This window comes from Saimiri boliviensis, chromosome 1 (genome assembly GCF_048565385.1).
Source record: "Saimiri boliviensis isolate mSaiBol1 chromosome 1, mSaiBol1.pri, whole genome shotgun sequence".
Classification (NCBI taxonomy): Eukaryota; Metazoa; Chordata; class Mammalia; order Primates; family Cebidae; genus Saimiri; species Saimiri boliviensis.
Window position 1 is genome coordinate 9,670,385 of NC_133449.1, and position 20,967 is coordinate 9,691,351.

At 42.8% G+C, this 20,967-nt stretch overlaps 1 protein-coding gene across 1 annotated transcript in view; it reads left to right on the forward strand.

Moving 5' to 3' along the window:
• Positions 1 to 20,967, forward strand: part of GRHL1 (grainyhead like transcription factor 1) — a 54,322-nt gene that overhangs the window by 18,287 nt on the left and 15,068 nt on the right. The window contains exon 9 of the mRNA XM_039462368.2: positions 19,619 to 19,777. Within this exon, the coding sequence (XP_039318302.2) occupies positions 19,619 to 19,777 (159 nt within the window). The remainder of the gene's footprint in view (positions 1 to 19,618; positions 19,778 to 20,967) is intronic.

The following is a 20,967-nucleotide window of genomic DNA, read 5'->3' on the forward strand; positions in this document are numbered from 1 at the left end:
TCCCTTTTATATGCTAGGTGCTCTGCTAAGGTACCTCATCTATATTCATAGTTAGTGAGGCATGGCTGCCTGCCCAGCAACCATAAACGGTACCCAGTACTCCACGCAATTACATGCTTGCTGCTTGGTTATCCAAATGAGGCCTTCTGAGGAAGATAAACTCTAGACCTTGAAATGGATAGAAAACGTTCTTGACAGGGAAGATTACTTAAAAGTGTAGGTATTATTATTAACAAAGCAACGTTACGGACTCACTAATATAAATAAGAGCACCTTTGCTAGTAAGAAATAATTTATGTTGGCTTATAACGTTTAAGTTGAATGAGTAACATTTAAGCACAGAGAAGTAGAAATTATAAACTAAAAAGCAGCTGTATTGGAATCCAGTAAAAACTGGGCCAGCCAGCTCTGAGGGAGGCCTGTGAGCCAGCAGGCACTAAAGGAGGGATGTCTGGGGGTGGTGTAGGGACACCTTTGATAGAGTCAGCGACCCAACATGGCAGATGGGAAAACTGCGGTCAAAGCAAACTGCAGGATTTCTTTGATCATCTGTACATAGGTATGATCGTCATGAATAGTAAGCACACTTTTAAAGGATGTAATGAATCCTGGGAATACAAAATAAGAGGTTTTTCCAGTGGTAACATCTAAATCCTTACACTGTAAGGTGAATTATATTGTACCTTTCATTCACACATTTCATTTTAAAAATAGTAACAGCAGGAACTTTCTGCCAGACATGCGCCAAGCTCCCGCTGGAGTAAGTGGCGTCAGAGAAGTAGACAGATGCAGAGTCTGACTTGGTTTTGCTGTGTTGCTTATTCCGTGTTAAAACGCCTGGAGTTTTGGGCATTTTTCCTGAAGTTCTGTTTTTAGAACCTGGTTGCTTTAGTAAATCTTTATCAAACCTTCAAAAGGAAGCTCTTTGTCCCAGTTTGTGAGCAGGTTGCTTGCAGACAGATAGAACCTCATTTTTTTCTTGGTGGCGAGATCTTATCTCTGGGTGTGGCCGAGCCAATTTCAACAGTTTGTCTCTTCCCAGTCCCCATTCATTTTTCCCTTCAGCGTGGTGTCAGCCTGTGGAGAAGGGGAAGGGGCAGTCAGAGACAGGACAAAATCAGAGTGCCTTGGTCCCTGGGGGAAGAAAACCCTTTCAGATGAGAGGATGCTGTATTTTACTTTTAATTATAATCTGTCAGCTATAAGAAGGAACTCCAAGGCCTTTGGAAGGGTTGTCCTTCAGAGCCAAATGGTCTGTGTCATGGAAAGGCTCATGTTACAAAGGAAAGAGGATTAAAGTAGAATTTGGAGCCCGACTAAGTACCAAGAAGCTTTTCCATTAGGGAGCCTGTGTTTGGATGGGGCATCGGTATCTCTCTCTCTCGTCTCCTTGTCTCAGCGAAAGCTGATGGAGTTCCTGGTGAGGGATTATTGAGGCTCGTAGAGTTCATTTTGTAGAAGAGGGGTGTAACCATTCTGGTAACCTGAACGTAAGTCTTTCTGCTTGTGGGATAGCAGGTTTATGAGTTTAATAACAGTTTGTTGTTTTGTCTAAGCATAATATTTGGAATTCATTGTGAGAGTAATTTTTAGTTTGTTTGGACTGAACATATTGCTTGCATTTATAAGGATTCCATTCTAGTGAAGCACCCATCAAGTGTGCCATTAAAACAAGGTGTTGCCATGTTTGGTTCCATTAGGCAGGGACAGGTTTGGTTTGTTTCACAACTTTAAATTTCCAGTGTGATAGGAGGAAGGAGTGGGGAGAGAAGTGAGTCAAACATCCTACTTGTAATGGCAATTAAATGAAGGCAGGAGATTTAAAACTAAAGGGTATACTCTCTGGCCTAAATAGAAAAAGATGTCAGGAAGCACTGTTAACTTGTAAAATGAAAGAGGGTTTTTAGTGTCCAGGCAAATAATGAAGCTAACTAGACTGAGCTGAATTACTCACCTATTTCTGTCCTTAGACCCCAGGGAAAACTCAAGGTATAGCCGTGCAGGCTTCTGTATTGAGATTCATTTGACCCCAGGGATTTTCTTTATGCAGTTTAACAATACGTGTCTATTAAAATAAAAAATGAAATGTTTTAGTAACAGAATCCAGATAATCACATTCCTTTACAGGGAATGAATAGTCTTTAGAGTTGTCGCTTGATCAGTATGGGAAATTTGTAGAGAATGCCTTTAATTGGCTGTTACAGAACAGTCTTTACTTGGCAATTGGACGTTTTGCTTTGACGAAGCTGCTGTTCTGGGGGTGATTGTGAGGATGATTTCTCCTAGAAACTTCTAACTTCTTTTTAAAAACTAAGTCTGTTGGACTTTGGCTGGAAAATATGTTCCATGCTGATGTAAAATAAAGTACATCGAATCATGGTAGAACTTGGAATCCGCAGGTAACAAAAGCACATATTTGTCATCGTACAGGCTGGAGGGTAAGGGCCAAGCGGAAGCCGTCTCTGGACAAGGGAGGGAGTTGGCAGCTGAAGAAAGCTTTAGTTTAGTAGTGAAACTTGCTTCTTGTGAAACGGGTTTCCAGCACCCATGTCTATGGAGCCTGCATCTGGGCTGTCACTTGAATTCCTTTTCCTTTTTTTTTTTTGGTCCAGTTTTTACCTTTCCTCCACCCTGCCACTGCCAAAAAACAATTGACTCCTCTATAGAACTTTCTTTTTTGACAGCTTGTCACCTTAACCGTCCTTCTCTTAGGTCCTTCCTGGAAATTCTATCTGTGGTAGCTTTCTCAAGCTGTCTTTTTAACCATTTTGTTACTTAGAAACTAAAGGAGAGAGCTTGACTGTGACCTGACATTATTAGTAGTAATTGAACTTACCCAGAATAGCAATTTCAAGGCAGCATGGGGCCTTGGAGTTCAGATTTCTTTTATATGGAACTCTTCTGCCTGCAAGACCCTCAATCCTTTAGTAAATACAGGGCACTCCCTACGTAGAGGAGTAGAGATTTTGCTTTTAGCTTTTCCTTTTAAATGAAAGAGAACTTCTGGTTGGAAGATGGCCTGCCCTCCAGGTCTTCCTTTCTGGCCCATGGGCTTGCCTGCCCTGTTCTGTGCCTGGTGAGGATGGAATGTGGCCTGGGTGCCTGTGTCACACCTGCATCCAGTTCTGCATATTTCAGAGCAAACATTTGACTTATTTGGGACAACAGGTGCCAAATCACTGTATATGCCAAGTGTCCTTAGGTTCACCAGGTCTTGCTTATAGGACCATGACACAGGGGAGAACAGAGTGGTTTTTTTTTTTCCTGTCTCCCTTTTTATCTCTGTGACTTTTCCCCCAGCTCCCTGCACTCCACAGAAACCGAACCCACATGTGGGCGGTGTGGGAAGGCGGTACTGAGGCAACAGCCAGGCTGCTGACTCGTCCTTGTTTTTCTTTAGGGAAACGCCCCACAGATGTGGGAAGATTGCAGGTTAGTGCCTCTCTCTTCCCACATCCCTGTCCTCCCTGCCCGTCCCCTGCCAATTCTTTTTCTTTTCCCTTGATGGTCATTGGATAATCTGAGAAATAACACAAAGGCTGGCTGCTGCTGGAAGTCTTTTAGTTCTTGAGGGTCGCATTCTGCCCTGGGATAGTCTGGTCTCCTCCTACCATCAGAGCACAGGAGGCAGATGTGCTGGGGTTCTCTGACGAGTCTGAGTGGGTTCTGCCTGAGTCTGTGACTCAGTCCCCAGTACCTTCTTGGGCCTCATGAATTAATGGAGCCCGCACACCTGGCGGACTAGCAGGGGACCACAAGGCTCAGACAGAAGAAAGGTTATCAGTGTTTGTTTGTTTATTTTGGGTTGGGGAAGGAATGCTGCTGATGATTAAGTGTCCTTCATAACATACTCAATAAAATGTTCCTGGGTATTTTGACTTTGATTTGTTAGTTTAAACCATTTTCCACTCTACTGGCTTCAGTTGAATTTTTAACTTTATATAAATGTCTTAGAAAATGATGATTTCATTCTCTTAGTGCTGTTGGATTTGGGGTTAAACTACATTATGGCCCTCACATTTTAATTTTGGTTGTTAGATTCTATGAACTAGAATCTTGGAGCAATTTTTTTCACTGTTTTAGAGAATTAAAATTTTTCCTAGGGTTTCTACGTACAATTTAGTGGATCAGTTACTTTCTGAAATATTATGTCAGCATTTGACTAAGTTGAATTTAAATACAAAGGTGGGTTAAAATTGATAAAGACTCACAGAGGCAGCTGGGCCCGTGTACCTGACTGCTGCTGCTGTCTCATGGAGCCACATCACCAGCTAGGCTCGTAACTCATGTGAAGTCAAATAGTAAGTTTGGAACGGCCTTGCTATTTAGTTCAAAACGTAGAGACCTTTCTTTAATACTATGCCTCATGACCAAAAACCAACCTGCTCAGAACTACTTGGGGTTCATCCTTTTCTCTTAAGTTCTTCCACTGCACGAAACAATTTTCCACAAGGTGCTTCTCCGGCTTTCTATCTGTACTGTAGCAGTGTGGTTTTGAGAAAAGACCCTTGAGGTTGGAATCAGGAGACTTGGGTCCTGGCTTTGGCTTTGTCACCAGTTTACGGTGTGTCTTTTACCCTCTGTCTTCAAAGCCTGAGGCTCAATCACAGCTTGACACTGTCTCTTGAGTTCAAAGATACTGAAAGCCAGAGACTGTGCACTGTGTGATACTCTTGTGAAAGGTGAATGTTTTGAGGGTAGATAGTGAGGATGAGTGCATTTTGGGAATGTAAAACTTTTTTCAGTGACCAACTTGCTGAAGCATCTTCCACAGTTAAATCAACCTAACATTACTTTTTTTCTTTTCTTCCTTCTAACAAGATATTTTCTTGTTTTATTTACCAGGCAGTTAGAGCTCACTTGAAGCTTTTTAGTTGGGTGTGTTAATACACAAATGACAGCATGCAATATTGACATGGGCCAGCAGGCACTCTTAGCTCTGCGGGCTGGTCCAGAAACCTGTGTATCATCCTCTGATTCACAAAAGCTAACACTTCCTCGAAGTTTTTTTTTCTTTGTCATTATTGACCAGTTTGACTCTTTTCTAACATCCAAGAAATTCTATGCAAGGTGATCGCTCTGTGGCTACCCTGTGGAAGAACTGACTTAGGAAATCACGTTGCAGGGAGTCAACTTCCCAAACTGTACATTCATTCATTGAATGAGTGAATTGTTCCTTACACTTCTCTATGTAAGCAATGGGAGGAAATAAGAAAATGACTGAAGCATAAGGCCTGTCCTCAGAGGAGATTACACTCTGTATTCAGGTTCATGTTGTGCGTGAGGTTAAAAACATGCTTCTAAATTTTCCAGGGAAATGGACTTGCAGCTGAGGAAATCACCATAGTCTTTACTGGAGCTCCAGAATATTTTTGCAAAGGATGTTTGATTGGACCTTATTTCTTTTTCTTTTTCCTTATCTTTCCCCTCATAGAGTCGCTGTTGTGAATGTAAGTAGAAAAGAGGCAGCTGGAACAGCTTAGTCTGAAGAGGTGCTTTCACCTGTTAAGGCCTGTGTAGTGCAGAAGCAACAGCTGCAGTCTTGTTTTCTGCAGCACTAAGTCACTCACACAGGAGTCTAAAGTGGCGGACATTACCACATCTGTAAATGCAACATGAAGGGATAAACCTGTATTTAATTATCAAATACAAATTGTTAGGTACCTGCAGCTTTTGTAACAGAAGGCTGGTCACTGGAGATAGCATTTGAAAAGTGAGTACACGCAATAGAAAGCTAGATCATAGCCAAGAGGTGGGTTTATCTCTACCCTGGCACTTAACTTCTATATCTCAGTGTATCTTAGGCAATCTCTAAATGCTATGATCTTTTCCAAAATACTTCAGGGGATATAGTCATTTAAGTATTTATTCAGCAAATATTTACTGTTGAGTATGTGTAAAAAACTGCTGGGCATTTTAGATTCCACCCAGATGACAAGGAGTTCAAGTCTGCTTAAAAGAAAGGTATAAACACAGGCTGGGCGCGGTGGCTCACGCCTTTAATCCCAGCACTTCAGGAGGCCGAGGTGGGTAGATCACCTGAAGTCAGGAGTTCGAGACCAGCCTGACCAACATGGTGAAACCCCATCTCTAGTAAATTTAAAAAAAAATTAGTTGGGTGTGATGGCATGCCTGTAATCCCAGCTGCTTGGGAGGCTGACAACAGGAGAATTGCTTGGACCCGGGAGGTGGAGGTTGCAGTGAGCCAAGATTGTACCATTGCACTCCAGCCTGGGCAACAAGAGCGAAAACTCCTTCTCAAAAAACAAAACAAAACACACACACACACATATATATATATATATATATATATATGTATGTATGTATGTATATATATATATATATATATATATATATATGTATGTATGTATGTATATATATATATATATATATATGTATGTATGTATATATATCTTGGAACAGGTTACCTAACCTCTAAGCCTTGGTTTCCTCATCTATAAAATGGGGCCAACATAGTACCAATTTCATAGGTGTTCTTGAGGGTCAAAGAATGGTATAAATGTAGGTCAAATATCATAGCAGCATGTAGTCTTATTTGGCTGCAGTTTAGGAAAGTGGGGTCATTCATCCAGAAAATGTGTATTTCTTATTGGGCAGGCATTGCCAAGATGCTCTGGGAATGGAAAGATGAGTAATCCATGACCCAAAACTCAGAACTCAATGGGAGGATTCCACTCTAGTAAGCATAGGGATGCAGGTGACATGAAGTAAGAGAGCCTCACTTGAAATAGGAAGATTCGTCATGCTTCTCAGGTGACCCCAACAGGGTGGGGTGGGGGTCCTAAAGGATAGCGGGAACCAGGCTGGTATGCAGAACCCAGAATGAGCTGTGACCTTTTATGTCTGAACCTGGAGTGGTAGGGACTGCATAGGAAGGCCCTGGGGTACCCTCGCAAGGAGCTTGTCTCCAATCCCTGGGGTCTGTGGACCAAGGGTCTTGGGGTTGAAGGTTCTTTTTTTTTTTTTTTTTTTTTTTTTTTTTGAGACGGCGTTTCGCTCGTGTTACCCAGGCTGGAGTGCAATGGCCCCGATCTCGGCTCACCGCAACCTCCGTCTCCTGGGTTCAAGCAATTCTTCTGCCTCAGTCTCCCAAGAAGCTGGGATTATAGGCATGTGCCACCACGCCCAGCTAATTTTTGTATTTTTTAGTAGAGGCGGGGTTTCACCATGTTGACCAGGATGGTCTCGATCTCTTGAACTCGTGATCTACCCGTCTCGGCCTCCCAAAGTGCTGGGATTATAGGTGTGAGCCACCGCGAGGTTCTTTGAGGCTGTTTAATGTTGTGTATTCAAGTCAGTGATGAGACTTTTTAGTCAGAACCGTATCCTGCCTGCCACCAGAGCCAAATGCTGCCAGGAGATGTCCGTGCCAGAGTATGTGCTTAGGGATGGGGTTGAAGTCAGATAAAGGCCACATAAGGTCTTGGGGTGCTGGGTGAGCAGACATTTTACAGTCCTTTGAATAGAATGGCATTTCTCAGACTCAGATATGGCTGTATTTTTAGGGGTGAAACAATTTTTGCCTTTTAAAGATATGTTTAGTATTCACATTTGGGAAATACTCTTATAGGTGGTACAAAGTATAGCTGGAAAGGTGGATTGGAGTCCCATAAAAAGCTTGAATGCTAAGGAATGTAGTCTTTTTCACATAGACTGTGGTAAGCTATTGAAAATGTTTAGGAATACATGATTAAGATTCTGAAGTGATAGTAATATTTGGCAGTTGCCTAGTGTTAAACAGTCTGTCTCTTTCTTTTTCATTTCATTGCCTGATTTGTAGTCATTTTATTGTTCAGGGGGTCCTCTAGAGGTTGGAAGAAAGAAGGTTTAATTTCTGTAACTATATTAGCTCTTTTTTATTGTTTGTGTGTGTTTATTTGGTGGGGGGCACTGTTGTGTATTTAAAGTTTTATGAGGATTTGAAACTTACTGAAATAAGATTTGGAGACAATATGTAGATTTTTGTATGCCCATGGTTTTTCTGTCTCATTACTAGTATTTAATTCAGTATCATTTAGTAATAGATAATAATTGGAAAGAATATAAAATATGTGCTGAACACTGGAATACTTTTTTTTTTTTTTTTTTTTTGAGATAGAGTCTCACTCTGTCACCCAGGCTGGAGTGCAGTGGCACAATCTTGGCTCCCTGCAACCTCTGCCTCCTGGGTTCAAGTGATTCTCCTGCCTCAACCTCCCAAGTAGCTGGGATTACAGGCACGTGCCACCACACCCAGCTAATTTTTTAAGTGTTTTTGGTAGAGACGGGGTTTCACCATGTTGACCAGGTTGGTCTCAAATTCCTGACTTCAAGTGATCCACCCACTCCGGCCTCCCAGAGTGCTGGGATTACTGGCAGGAGCCACCACGCCTGGCTGGAAGAAATTTTGTTTTGTTTTGTTTTTGGTTTTTTGAGACAGAGTTTTGCTCTTGTTACCCAGGCTGGAGTGCAATAGCACGATCTCGGCTCACCTCAACCTCCGCCTCCTGGGTTCAGGCAATTCTCCTGCCTCAGCCTCCTGAGTAGCTGGGATTACAGGCACGTGCCACCATGCCCAGCTAATTTTTTGCATTTTTAGTAGAGACAGGTTTCACCATGTTGACCAGGATGGTCTCGATCTCTTGACCTCGTGATCCACCCGCCTCGGCCTCCCAAAGTGCTGGGATTACAGGCGTGAGCCACCGCGCCCAGCTATGGAAGAAATTTTTTAAATGAACAACATCCTTGCCTTCAAAGTACCTAGGGAACTTACTAACTGCAGTTTTACAGGGACAGGCGTTAAACAGAGGTGAATGTCAGGTTCTCGCTCCTTCCTGTCCTTGATCCAGGTGATGACCTTGACTGAGGCGATGAGAGTATAGAGAAGTGGTCATTTCCCTAAAGGATCTCATAGTCTGGTGTTTTAGTCAATTTTCACACTGCTGATAAAGACATACCTGAGACTGGGTAATTTATAAAGAAAAAGAAGTTTAATGGACTCACAGTTCCATGGGGCTGCGGAGTCCTCACAATAATGACAGAAAGCTAAAGCCATGTTCTATATGGTGGCAAACAAGAGAGAATCAGAGCCAAGTGAAAAGGGGAAACCCTTTATAAAACCATCAGATCTTATGGGACTTATTCACTACCACAAGTACAGTATGGGGGAAATCGCCCCCATGATTCAGTTATCTCCCACGGGGGTCTCACCCACAACACGTGGGAATTATGGGAGCTACAATTCAAGATGAAATTTGGGTGGGGACACAGCCAGATTATATCATCTGGCCTTACAGGGAGTTTGAGTGAAGGAAAAAGCTACTTAGTCCAACTTGGCAAATGGTAAAATGGAACTGTACACAGAGTGCCATGGACACAGCTGAGAGCGTGAGGGATTGCCTTTGGGCAGATGAGGGAATGATGAGAGAAAGAGTGTATTCATTGGTGCTGGGTGTTTATCCATAAGGGAAATGCATGTCAGTAGACAATGGAGGAAAGGGTATTGTAGACAGTGGAGGAAAGGGTGTTTTAAAATTGAGGGGCAGAGAAAATGAAAATCCCCAAAGTTTGAAAGTGCCTGTAAAGGAGGTGTGAACTAGAATGGGCATTTGGAGCTGTATTTTGGAAGGCCTTGAGAATTTGGATTCCTTCCTTGAAACTGCAGAGAACCACTGAAGGTTATTAGTGGTTTTTCCTAGCTAGGCTCTTTCATTTTCCCAGGCAATGAGATGATGCTGCTTGGAAGAGTACCTGTGACATCTCACTTGCTTTTGTGAGCAGAACACTTAGTTACTCTGTTTTAATTTGAAAATTAGATCTTTAAAAAGAAAATTGGCCGGGCATGGTGGCTCATGCCTATAGTCCCAACACTTTGGGAGGTTGAAGCGGGCAATCACCTGCGGTCAGGAGTTTGAGACCAGCCTGGCCTTTAGTAGAGATGAAACCCCGTCTCTACTAAAAATACAAAAATTAGCCAGGTATGTTTACAGGCACCTGTAATCCCAGCTACTTGGCAGGCTAAGGCAGGAGAATCACTGGAACCCGGGAGGCAGAGTTTGCAGTGAGCCGAGATCGCACCATTGCACTCCAGCCTGGGCAACAAGAATAAAACTCTGTCTTTAAAAAAAAAAAAAATTCAAAAATTAGTCAGATGCGGTGGTGCATGCCTGTCATCCGAGCTACTCGGGAGGCTGAGACATGAGAATCACTTCAATCTAGGGTGCAGAGGTTGCAGTGAGCCGAGATTGTGCCACAGCACTCCAGCCTGGGTGACAGCACAAGACTCCCTCTCAAAAAAAAAAAAAAAAAGAAAAGAAAAGAAAAGAAAACCTGGCCGGGCGCGGTGACTCAAGCCTGTGTCCCAGCACTTTGGGAGGCCGAGGCGGGTGGATCACAAGGTCAAGAGATCGAGACCATCCTGGTCAACATGGTGAATCCCCGTCTCTACTAAAAATACAAAAAATTAGCTGGGCATGGTGGCGCGTGCCTGTAATCCCAGCTACTCAGGAGGCTGAGGCAGGAGAATTGCCTGAACCCAGGAGGCGGAGGTTGCAGTGAGCCGAGATCGCGCCATTGCACTCCAGCCTGGGTAACAAGAGCAAAACTCCATCTCAAAAAAAAAAAAAAAAAAAAAAAGAAAACCTTATCCAAACTGTCGTAAAGGTGCTTCATATCAGTCTTAACAGATCTCAATATTCACTTTTTAAAAAATCTAAAGACAGGGTCTCACTTTATTGCCCAGGCTGGAGTGCAGTGGCATGACACAGCTCACTACAGTCTGTACCTCCTAGGCTCAAGCCATACTCCCACCTCAGCTTCCCAAGTAGCTGGGACTGCAGCTGCACACCACCATGCCCAGCTGATTTATTTATTTATTTATTTATTTATTTATTTATTTTGAGATAGGATCTTGCTGTGTTGTCAAGGCTGGTCTCAAATTCCTGGACTCAAGCAATCCTCACATCTACAGGTGTGAGCCACAGCCTGGCCAGTGCTCAAATTTTGAAATTGCTTTATTCTACTCATTTGAGCAAACTATATTATGAAAGTCATAAGGAAATTATTTTCAGCATTATAGCGGCAATGTTACAAAACCATGTAAAATTCTACCTAAATTTCCCAGTGGAAAAAAAATTAAAACTAATATTTGGATGTTGAATTATTTTCTTTTTCTTTTCTTTTCTTTTTTTTTTTTTTTTTTTTTTTGAGATGGAGTCTTGCTCTTACTGCCCAAGCTGGAGTGCAATGGTGTGACCTCAGCTCACCGCAACCTCTGCCTCCTGGGTTCAAGTGATTCTTCTGCCTCAGCCTCCCGAGTAGCTGGGATTACAGGCGCCTGCTACCACGCCCGGCTAATTTTGTGTTTTCAGTAGAGACGGGGTTTCTCCATGTTGAACAGGCCGGTCTTGAACTTCCAACCTCAGGTGATTTGCCAGCCTTGGCCCACCTCAGCCTTCCAAAGTACTGGGATTACACATGTGAGCCACTGCGCCCGGCCGGATTATTTTCTTATAGGTGAATGATAATACAGAATGAGTATTACTGGCCTTGTAGTAATTTTTAAAGAGGAACAGCCTTTTTGCTAGTTCATGAAAAATACCCTGATATGTGTTAAATATTTTCATCTCTTAGCTCCTGACTTCACCACTTAATGTTTTTATAACTTCTAACTGATGAACTCCAAGTACTTTGTTCATAATTTCTTTTCTGTGAATTAGGAGAGTTAAAAATATTTCTATGATTTCTCTCCACAATTAAATTCACTTGTTAAAGTTCACGTGTTATACTACTCTCTTTATACTAGATAGTTAGCAAGCTTTACTGGAATTGTGTCTTGGTTTGTGGTGTTGATGATAAAGCTCAAAAGGAGTGGGTGAGTTGGGGGTTTTATAAAATTGATTCTCAGTTGCTTTCCCTATACCTGCTGTGAAATAAACCTCTGATGGTGATCTCTGTTTTGAGCACACTGGGGTTTTATTTTTATTTTTATTTTTATCTTTTTCCTCCTTTTCTCTTTGAGGACTAACTTGGCAGAAGCAGCCAAGTGTGAACAGTGCTTATGTGGCTGCCACAGCACTTCCTGGAAGAATCATTACAAATTAATTCAAGATCTGATTTCTTGTTGGTTTCTGTGCTTGTGAGCATTTAGAATAAAAGTCTGTGTTCGTTTATCCTTTGATCATGTAAATCATTTTATTTTGTTTCCCTCTCCTTTTCAAGCTGAGGTTTGAAAACCAAAAAAGTTAAATATTTTGAAACATTCTAAGTGCATACATTATTGGTCAGGAATGAGGAACTGTCCTTCGAAAAATGGGCTAGACATTTAAAAAGGAATCTTGTAGAGAACCCTGGCCTGTTTAGCAGTTTATGTTTGTGGTTAGTTTTTTTTTCTTCTGATAATTTGGGTTGGAATATTAGTTGCTCATCTTTTGAGATTACTGTTCTAATTATTTGAATACAAACATTTTCTCAATAAGTGGGAAGGAAGTATGAAAACAGAAAAGGTCATCTTTTGAGTTCTTAAAGTTTTATGTCAGATTTTTACATCTTTCTAGAGAAGGAAGGTTGTCAGCCTTACTGACATTCAGCCTTACTCCAATTCTGAAATGGGGCTTTTGTTGTTGTTGTTGTGGTTTGGTTTTTTTTTGTTTGATATGGAGTTTCACTCGTTGCCAGGCTGGAGTGCAGTGGCGTGATCTTGGCTCACCACAACCTCCGCCTCCCAGGTTGAAGCAGTTCTCCTGCCTCAGCCTCCCAAGTAGCTGGGATTACAGGTGCCTGCCATGACATCCTGCTAATTTTTGTATTTTTAGTAGAGATGGAGTTTCACCATGTTGGCCACGCTAGTCTCAAACTCCTGACCTGAGATGATTCTCCCTGCCTTAGCCTCCCAAAGTGCTGGGATTACAGGCATGACCCACTGTGCCTGGCCTGAGATGGGACTTTTTAAGCATGCATGTGTGCGTGCACTCCCGTATGTTTTATGGAGGAGGAGTTGGATATTTCCTCATCCATCTTTTTACCTCTTTCCCATCCTCTGTACAGATAGTTTAGTGTTGTCTGTAATCACATTGATAGTATTCGTCTGCAAGATAGGAACAGTCGAAGCCTGGTTTTACCTGGATTTGGGTGAATAGCCCTGTGGTCTTGCTCACTCAGGGCTGCCCATTAGGTGGAATCCATGAGAAGTGTTAAAACTGAGGAACAGGCCAGGCGCGGTGGCTCACACCTGTAATCACAGCACTTTGGGAAGGCAAGGTGGGCAGATCACCTGAGTTCAGGAGTTCAAGACCAGCCTGGCCAACATGGCAAAACTCCACCTCTACTAAAAAATTCAAAAATTAACTGGGCGTGGTGGTGTGTACCTTGTAATCCCAGTTACTCGGGAGGCCGAGGCAGGAGAATCACTCAAACCCAGTAAGTAGAAGTTGCAGTGAGCCAAGATAATGCCACTGCTCTCTAGCCTAGGTGATGGAGCAAGGCCCTGTCTTCAAAACAAAAACAAAAACAAAACTGAAGAACAAAGTGTACCTATGTTGTTGCTCCCACTGGACCCAAAGGAGAGCTCTGGCTTATGTTTCTACGCTCACTGTCTCACTGTTTTAGGTGTTGTAGACTAAAGAAGGCTGCCCTCCTGACCACACAGATCCCTGGAAGCTGTACTTCCCCCTCAGAACTTGCCTGGTCTCCTCCATGAGTGTGGGCTGTGCTGACAGGGACAGTGTGTTTCCATAGGGGAGTGACGCATGGGCACATACTGGATGTCTTGCCAGGAAGTCACTTATGCGGAAAGTGGAAATTACGAACAGGGAAAGACACTTCTTCCCTATTGACTACATTGTGATGATGTAACGATAAATTAATGTCCAAGCAACTGAGAGGATAGTTTAGATCAGTGGTCAGCAAATGACAGCCCAGAGGAACGGGCCAGCTAGCTGCCTGTTTATATGAATCAAATTTTACCAAGTCACCACCACACTCATATCCATGGCTGCTTTTACACTATTACTGCAGAGTTGAGTAGTTCCATGTGGCCTACGGATGTGAAAATACTATCTGGCCTTTTACAGAAAAATAGTCGATTCTGGTTTAGACAGGGGTATGAAAAGATATTTTATATATCTACATTATACTTATTCTTAGCCGTGCTTATTCACTACCCAGTATGCATGTTTCCTCCTTTTATGAAAAGCATGTGTTAAGCATATGTTATGAGCCAGGGATGAGACATAGAGATGATTAAGACAGTGTCATCTCAAGGAGGTCATCGCAGTGAGGAAGGCATCACATCATGCTTTGTCCTGTGGTTCAGTTACAACTTCAGCCTTCACACACAGAAGTGTGTGAACACACAAGTTCATCCACAAATGCAAATCCCTATGAAATCAAACATGAGTAATAAAAATAAGTGGGAGAGTTTAATACATCTGTAATTTTTTTTCCTGGTTAATATCTTAAGAACTCTGGAGTATTTGAGGATTTGCATGACCTTATTGAATAGCAGGGTTGAGCAAAATTGCTTTAATCTAGATCTTTTTGTTGATTACATGAACATCTTATTTGATAGGGCTGTGCCTGTGTTATACATATAAATACATATAAAAACCTGCTGGTATACATTTAAATACATATAAAATATCTTAATTCTTTAAGGAAAGGGAATCATGTATTGAAACTTGCTTTAATAATCTCAGAGTTTTGGAGCCAAGGGAGACCTTTTGTGGATCACAGTGAATAAGCAGCTAGAACACTAATCACTTTACAGCAGTGGGTTTTAGCTTGGCCAATCACTTGAATTACTTGGGGAGCAGCCCCAAGGTCTTGACCTACCCCAGGCCAATGAAATCAGAATCTCTGGAGGTATGGCCAGGACATCCAACATCCATAAATTTTAAAGTCCTGCCAGTTGATTCTAATTCAGTCAGGGTTGTGAGCCGCTGTTGTACAGGGTTCTGGAACTTGAGTGCGTATAGAATTAGCTGGAGAGGTGGTTAACCTCCCTCTCCACTCCCTGAGGTTTTGGATTCAGTGAGTCTGGGGTGGGCACCAGGATCTTCATTCCCAGCAAGTTCCCTCATGCTGGTGCTCCCAGCACCACACTTTGAGAGCCACTGCTATATGATTTCTTAAGTTTTACATAAGTAGTTATTGTGATGACTTTAACTGGCAACTTTCATGGTATTTTTAAACGAATATGATTTATAAAAAGTTGATTGGTAAATGTATTACACAAAATTATTGTCACTAGTAAAAATAGTATTGATAATAGGATTCATCTTTTATCAGTATACATATGTTATCATAGCCATCCAGAGGTGTAGGAATCATCTAGAGATCCACGAACTCACCCTGCCCTTCGATGGGTAAGAACCCTTGCGCTGGTCACAGCACTAGTTAGGGGCCAACTCAGATGCTTTGATATTCAAACCTAAGCTGCTTCTCTTGGGCACGTGGCTCCCCTTGTAGACTTTGGTTGAGGGTTAAACCTAGTACGCATGTCCCCTCTGCATCAGCATGTCCCCTTGATGGTCTGTGTTCTTGCCTTGGATCCTTCCTTAGGAACAGGGGCATCATGAGCATTGGCCCCATTTTCTCTTTGGCATCTTTGGCCCACAGTTCCTGTCCCTTACGTCCCTGGCCTGCTGTGCTTATGTTTCACAGCTTTGTCACTTTTTCCTGGGATGTTTGTATATTTATCTAGGCAAGGTAGCATTTTTTTTTTAATGCTGAATTAGGACCATTGTAAACTTTAATAAGTTTAGAAAACTGCCAAGTTTGGAAATAATTGATTTTTTAAAATAAGAGAAATGTATATCAGTAAGAGACCATAAATCATCATGAATGCACACCAGCATGTAGAAAGCTGCGCCAGAGCTCCATGTTTGCCCTGATCCTGGGTTTTGGCCCCTGCTCGTTTCTTTTTTGAATAGAAATTTGAAACTGGGAAGCGAGGGGAGGTTAGGTTTTGGGTTGGATTACCGTGAAATCCTCTTGTAAAGGGAATATCACTTTGGGTCAAAGACTTCTGGAATTGTTAAGGGTAAAGTCGAACTTTCCCAGGCAGCTGTTTTTAAGTTAGAAATTGAGCCTAGAATGGCCTAGAAGGACAGAAAAAAGTTCAGATTTTCCATCTGGTTGTAAAATGAAGACTATATGGTGGTTTGGTTACTTTATATGCTTAGTTGTGTGCATGGACTTTTTTTGTTTTAAACCTGAATGGATTCCACAGACTCTCCTTACCTCTGATTTGTGGATTTGGGGATTATACTTGAAGTGTTTTAAAAAAAAAAAATGTAAGAAAAGATACAAAGTCGGGCCAGGCGCAGTGGCTCATGCCTGTAATCCCAGCACTTTGGGAGGCTGAGGTGGGCGGATCACAAGGTTAGGCATTCAAGACCAGCCTGACCAATGTGGTATCTACTGAAAATACAAAAATCAGCGGTGTGTGGTGGCACATGCCTATAATCCCAGCTACTCAGGAGGCTGAGGCAGAAGAATCACTTGAACCTGGGAGGCGGAGGTTTCAGTAAGCTGAGATCGTGCCACTGCACTCCAGCCTAGGTGACAGAGCAAGACTCCGTCTCAAAAACAAACAAAAAGAAATCAAAGCACATATTTTTTGTAATGCTGTTGAAATTTATACGTGCCACTTTTGCCTATGTATCTAGATCTAGGTATTTAACTTAAAGCAATTAGCCGGACGTGGTGGCACATGCCTGTAATCCCAGCTACTTGGGAGGCTGAGACAGGAGAATTGCTTGAACGCAGGATGCGGAGGTTGCGGTGAGCCGAGAATGTGCCATTGCACTCCAGCCTGGGCAACAAGAGCGAAACTCCGTCTCAAAAAAAAAATAAAAAAAAAAATAAAAATAAATTAAAGCAATTTGCTTATTTACTGGAAATAAGTTTAAATGGAAAGAAAAATCATAGCAGGTAGGATAAGGCACTATGCTTCATATTGGAAAGGACAAATCATGGAATATGGACCCAGCCTGCTAAATATTTACAGTCTAATCAGGGAGATAAATCATGTGCGTATCAAAAGGCAAACCATCCCAAGTAGTAGATCAAAGCCAGCCAATCGGGAGACGTTGGTTTGGGAGAGACATAGCAGGGTGGGAAGAGGAAGGCCCTCTGATGAACCCCAGTGCATCGCTTTCTACCTTTTAAACACCATTGTGGGCCTCATCCGTACAAGAAGGACGATGGTCCCTTTTCCTGTGTGGTGAGACTGTGCCTGACATGCCCAGCACAGGTCCTGACACCAGGTGCGCAGTGTGTAGTCCCTCTGCAGTGTGGCCAGCCCGGTGTTTGTGACTGTGTGTGGGGTGGGACTCAGGCCAGACTGGGGAAGCTATGGAGGTGGGTCTGCCTGGGAAGCCGCGAGCAGGAAGCGGACAAAGACTAAGGTGAGGCAGAATTGGATGTGCAGAATGTGTTCAGAGAAGTGAAATCGGCCTGGGTGGAGGGCTTGGGACAAGATCAGAGATGACTTTTAAATCTGTTAACTTGGACTCCAAGTCCTCTATCTTTTTAGGATGTGTTGGTCTTTTCCTGCTGAGAAACAGTGTATAGCCTAGAGTGAGGGTAAAACCCCCACCTCAGCATTTTGCATTTTGCATGCCTTCTAGAGAGCCATCTTTGTCACCATGATCCTGACTTTCCTCTTCTCCCTCCCTTCCTTCTCCTTCATCTTAAAGGTTCATATAGCTGCCCCCACCTCCATTATAAGGTAAATTTCTCCCCATCTGCCCTAGTTCAGCCAGTGACACCCAGTGCTGCTCGTGGTGGACCCATTCTTGGTTGTTGACCCAAGGGCTATGTCAGCTCACAGGGCTTGGGTCTGAAATGGGGCAGTCTTGTTTTTAAAAGTGTGTAATTCCAATAATGTCCACTGTGTGGTGCAGATGCATCAGAAATAAATTCTAAAACTGGTTGAAAGGAAGCTCAAAAACATTTTAAGAATCCACAATTATAAAAATAATGGGGAAACGGCACGTTTTTTGCTGTACACTGGTTTTCGCTAAGTTGCAGCATCCAGTGTCGTATTAATAATGTGACTCAGTTTATTTTAACTTTCGAGGAAATGTGCTGGGAGAGAACTGATTTGGATCCCAGGAGAGGAGAAAAAGGTGTGACATCTTCTGACTTCCATTTTGAAGGTGGGGGAATCCCCCTGGATGGGTTCTTTCTGGCTCACTGCGTCGCTCAGGCACATGCTAGCAGATGGAGTGAGTGTAGCCGGTGCTAACCTACTGCACTTGGAAGTCATCTTTAATACTATACTTGTGGGCTGGGTGTGATAGCTCCTTCCTGAAATCCAGCACTTTGAGAGGCCAACGTGATAGGATCACTTGAGCTCAGGAGTTCGAGACCAGCCTGGGCAATATAACAGAACCCTGTCTCTACAAAAAAAAAAAAAAAAATACAAAAATTAGCTGGGCGTGGTGGTGCACACCTGTGGTCCCAGCCACTTGGAAGGCTGAGGTGAGAGGATGGTTTAGAAGGCAGAGGTTATGGTGAGCTGAGATCACACCACCACACTGCAGCCCGGGCGACAGAGCCAGACTGTCTCAAAAAAAAAAAAAAAAAAAAAAAAAATTGCTCTTGTGGGAAGCGGTGGCTTGGACTTGGGCACTGATAGGAAAACAGACTTTTGAAACTGTGTTGAGAAGCTACAAGTTTGCTTTAGATAGTTTCTCTGAAGTAATTTCGTGAATGGTTGAATAGTAGAAGTATTGCTTAAAGAATTGGATTCTTCTTTTCTTTTGTGGACGTAGACCTGCCAGCATAACATCTTCCCGGGTTATTTTAGGAAGTTTTGACCACATCTGTGTGGAACTTCTTGAAGGAGGAACACATTCCTGTGTGTTTAATGATCATTAAGTTATTAGCCCATTAGCAAACTTTACCACTTTTGTCTTAGTTTTAATGTGGGCATGTAAAGAATCCAATTGTGTTTAAATAAAAGACCCTTGCACTGATATTTCCATACCTAGACAGGAGTATGGAAATAACTGTAAATTATAAATTATTCCTTGAAGACTGGCCCCAATGTTACTTGATAACCAAAAGATTAATAAGAACAAACTGGAAAGAAATGAGGACTGTTTAGTCTGTACAGGCAGAGATTGAGAGAGAACTTTATTGGAATCTTAAAATCATAAAAATTGTGGATTAGAGGAACACTGATTTCATAAGTTCTAAAATATTAGGACATAGAGTACTACTGGTTATCCTAAGAGGTTGTGTCAACATAAATATAGGTGGATTCCCAGGAAGTTTGTACTGCAGAGGGAGCTATGCTATTGGTAACTCTGGAAGATGACATCAGGAAAGCTAACCAGCCTCTTCCACCATCCTAGCTGATATTAAATAGGGATTGTGGAAGGGAACGTAAGCAGAGGTTCAGAGCTGCCGACTCTTCCTCCTCTTTAATCTATTATTTCTGTGATCAAAAGTAATTTTAAAATAAACCCCTGATTGCCTCTTTTTAAAAACTCTTTTAAAAATGAGAAGCTGAACTTCTCATTTAAAATGGACTTGAGTAATTGGAGTGATGTTAATATTTTCATGAGCTGTGGCCTGTTGCTTATGGAACCTTCTCTTCTCTTTGCAGGTTTTCATCTCTGTGAACTGCTTAAGCACAGATTTCTCTTCCCAGAAGGGAGTGAAGGGGTTGCCTCTTAACATTCAGATTGATACCTATAGTTACAACAACCGCAGCAACAAGCCTGTACACCGGGCCTACTGCCAGATCAAGGTCTTCTGTGACAAGGTAAAATCGGCAGGGATGCTTGGAATAAGAGTTTGAGACACACTGAAGGAAAAAGACCAGGGCATCTTTAATATTTAATATCAAAATGAGAATATAGCTGTTAACAGAGAATAGCTTTTTAAATTTTATTTATTTTTGAGACAGTCTTACTCTGTTGCCCAGGCTGGAGTGAAGCAGTGTAATCTTGGCTCACTACAGCCTCTGCCTCCTGGGTTCAAGCAATTCTTGTGCCTCAGCCTCCCCAGTAGTTGGGATTGCAGGTGCACACCACCATACCCAGCTAATTTTTTTGTATTTTTAGTAAAGATGGGGTTTCGCCATGTTACCCAGGCTGGTCTCGAACTCCTGAGCTCAGGTAATCTGCCTGCCTCCAGCTCCCAAAGTGCTAGGATTACAGGCACGAGCCACAGCGCCCAGCCTTTATCAAAGATGAGGTTTCACTCTGTCACCCAGGCTGGAATTCAGTGGTACAATCACTGCTCACTGTAGCCTCAACCTCCTAGGCTCAAGCAATCCCCCAAACTCAGTCTCTTGAATAGTTGGGACTACAGGTACATGCCATTACACCCAGCTAATTTTTTAAATTTTTTGTAGAGATGGGGTCCCACCATGTTGCCCAGGCTGGTCTTGAACTCCTGGCCTCAAGTGATCCTTTCATTTTGGCTTCCCAAAGTGTAAAAACAGCAAAAGCAAAACAGCTTTTGTGTGTGTTTGTGTGTGTGTGTGTGTGTGTGTGTGTGTGTGTAGACAGAGTCTGGCTCTGCCACCCAGGCTGGAGTGCAATGGCACAATCTTGGCTCACTGCAGCCTCTGCCTCCCGAGTTTGAATGATTCTCGTGCTTCAGCCTCCTGAGTAGCTGGTATTACAGATGCAAACCACCACGCCCGGCTGATTTTTGTGTGTGTGTTTGAGATGGAGTTTTGCTCTTGTTGCCCAGGCTGGAGTGCAATGGCGAGATCTTGGCACGCTGCAGCCTCCACCTCCTGGGTTCAAGCGATTCTCCTGCTTCAGCCTCCCAAGTAGCTGGGGTTACAGGTATGCGCCACCACGCCCAGCTAATTTTGTGTTTTTGGTAGAGACAGGGTTTCCCCATGTTGGATGGGCCAGTCTCGAACTCCTGCCCTCAGGTGATCTACCCACTTTGGCCTCCCAAAGTGCTGGGATTGCAGGTGTGAGCCACCACGTCTGG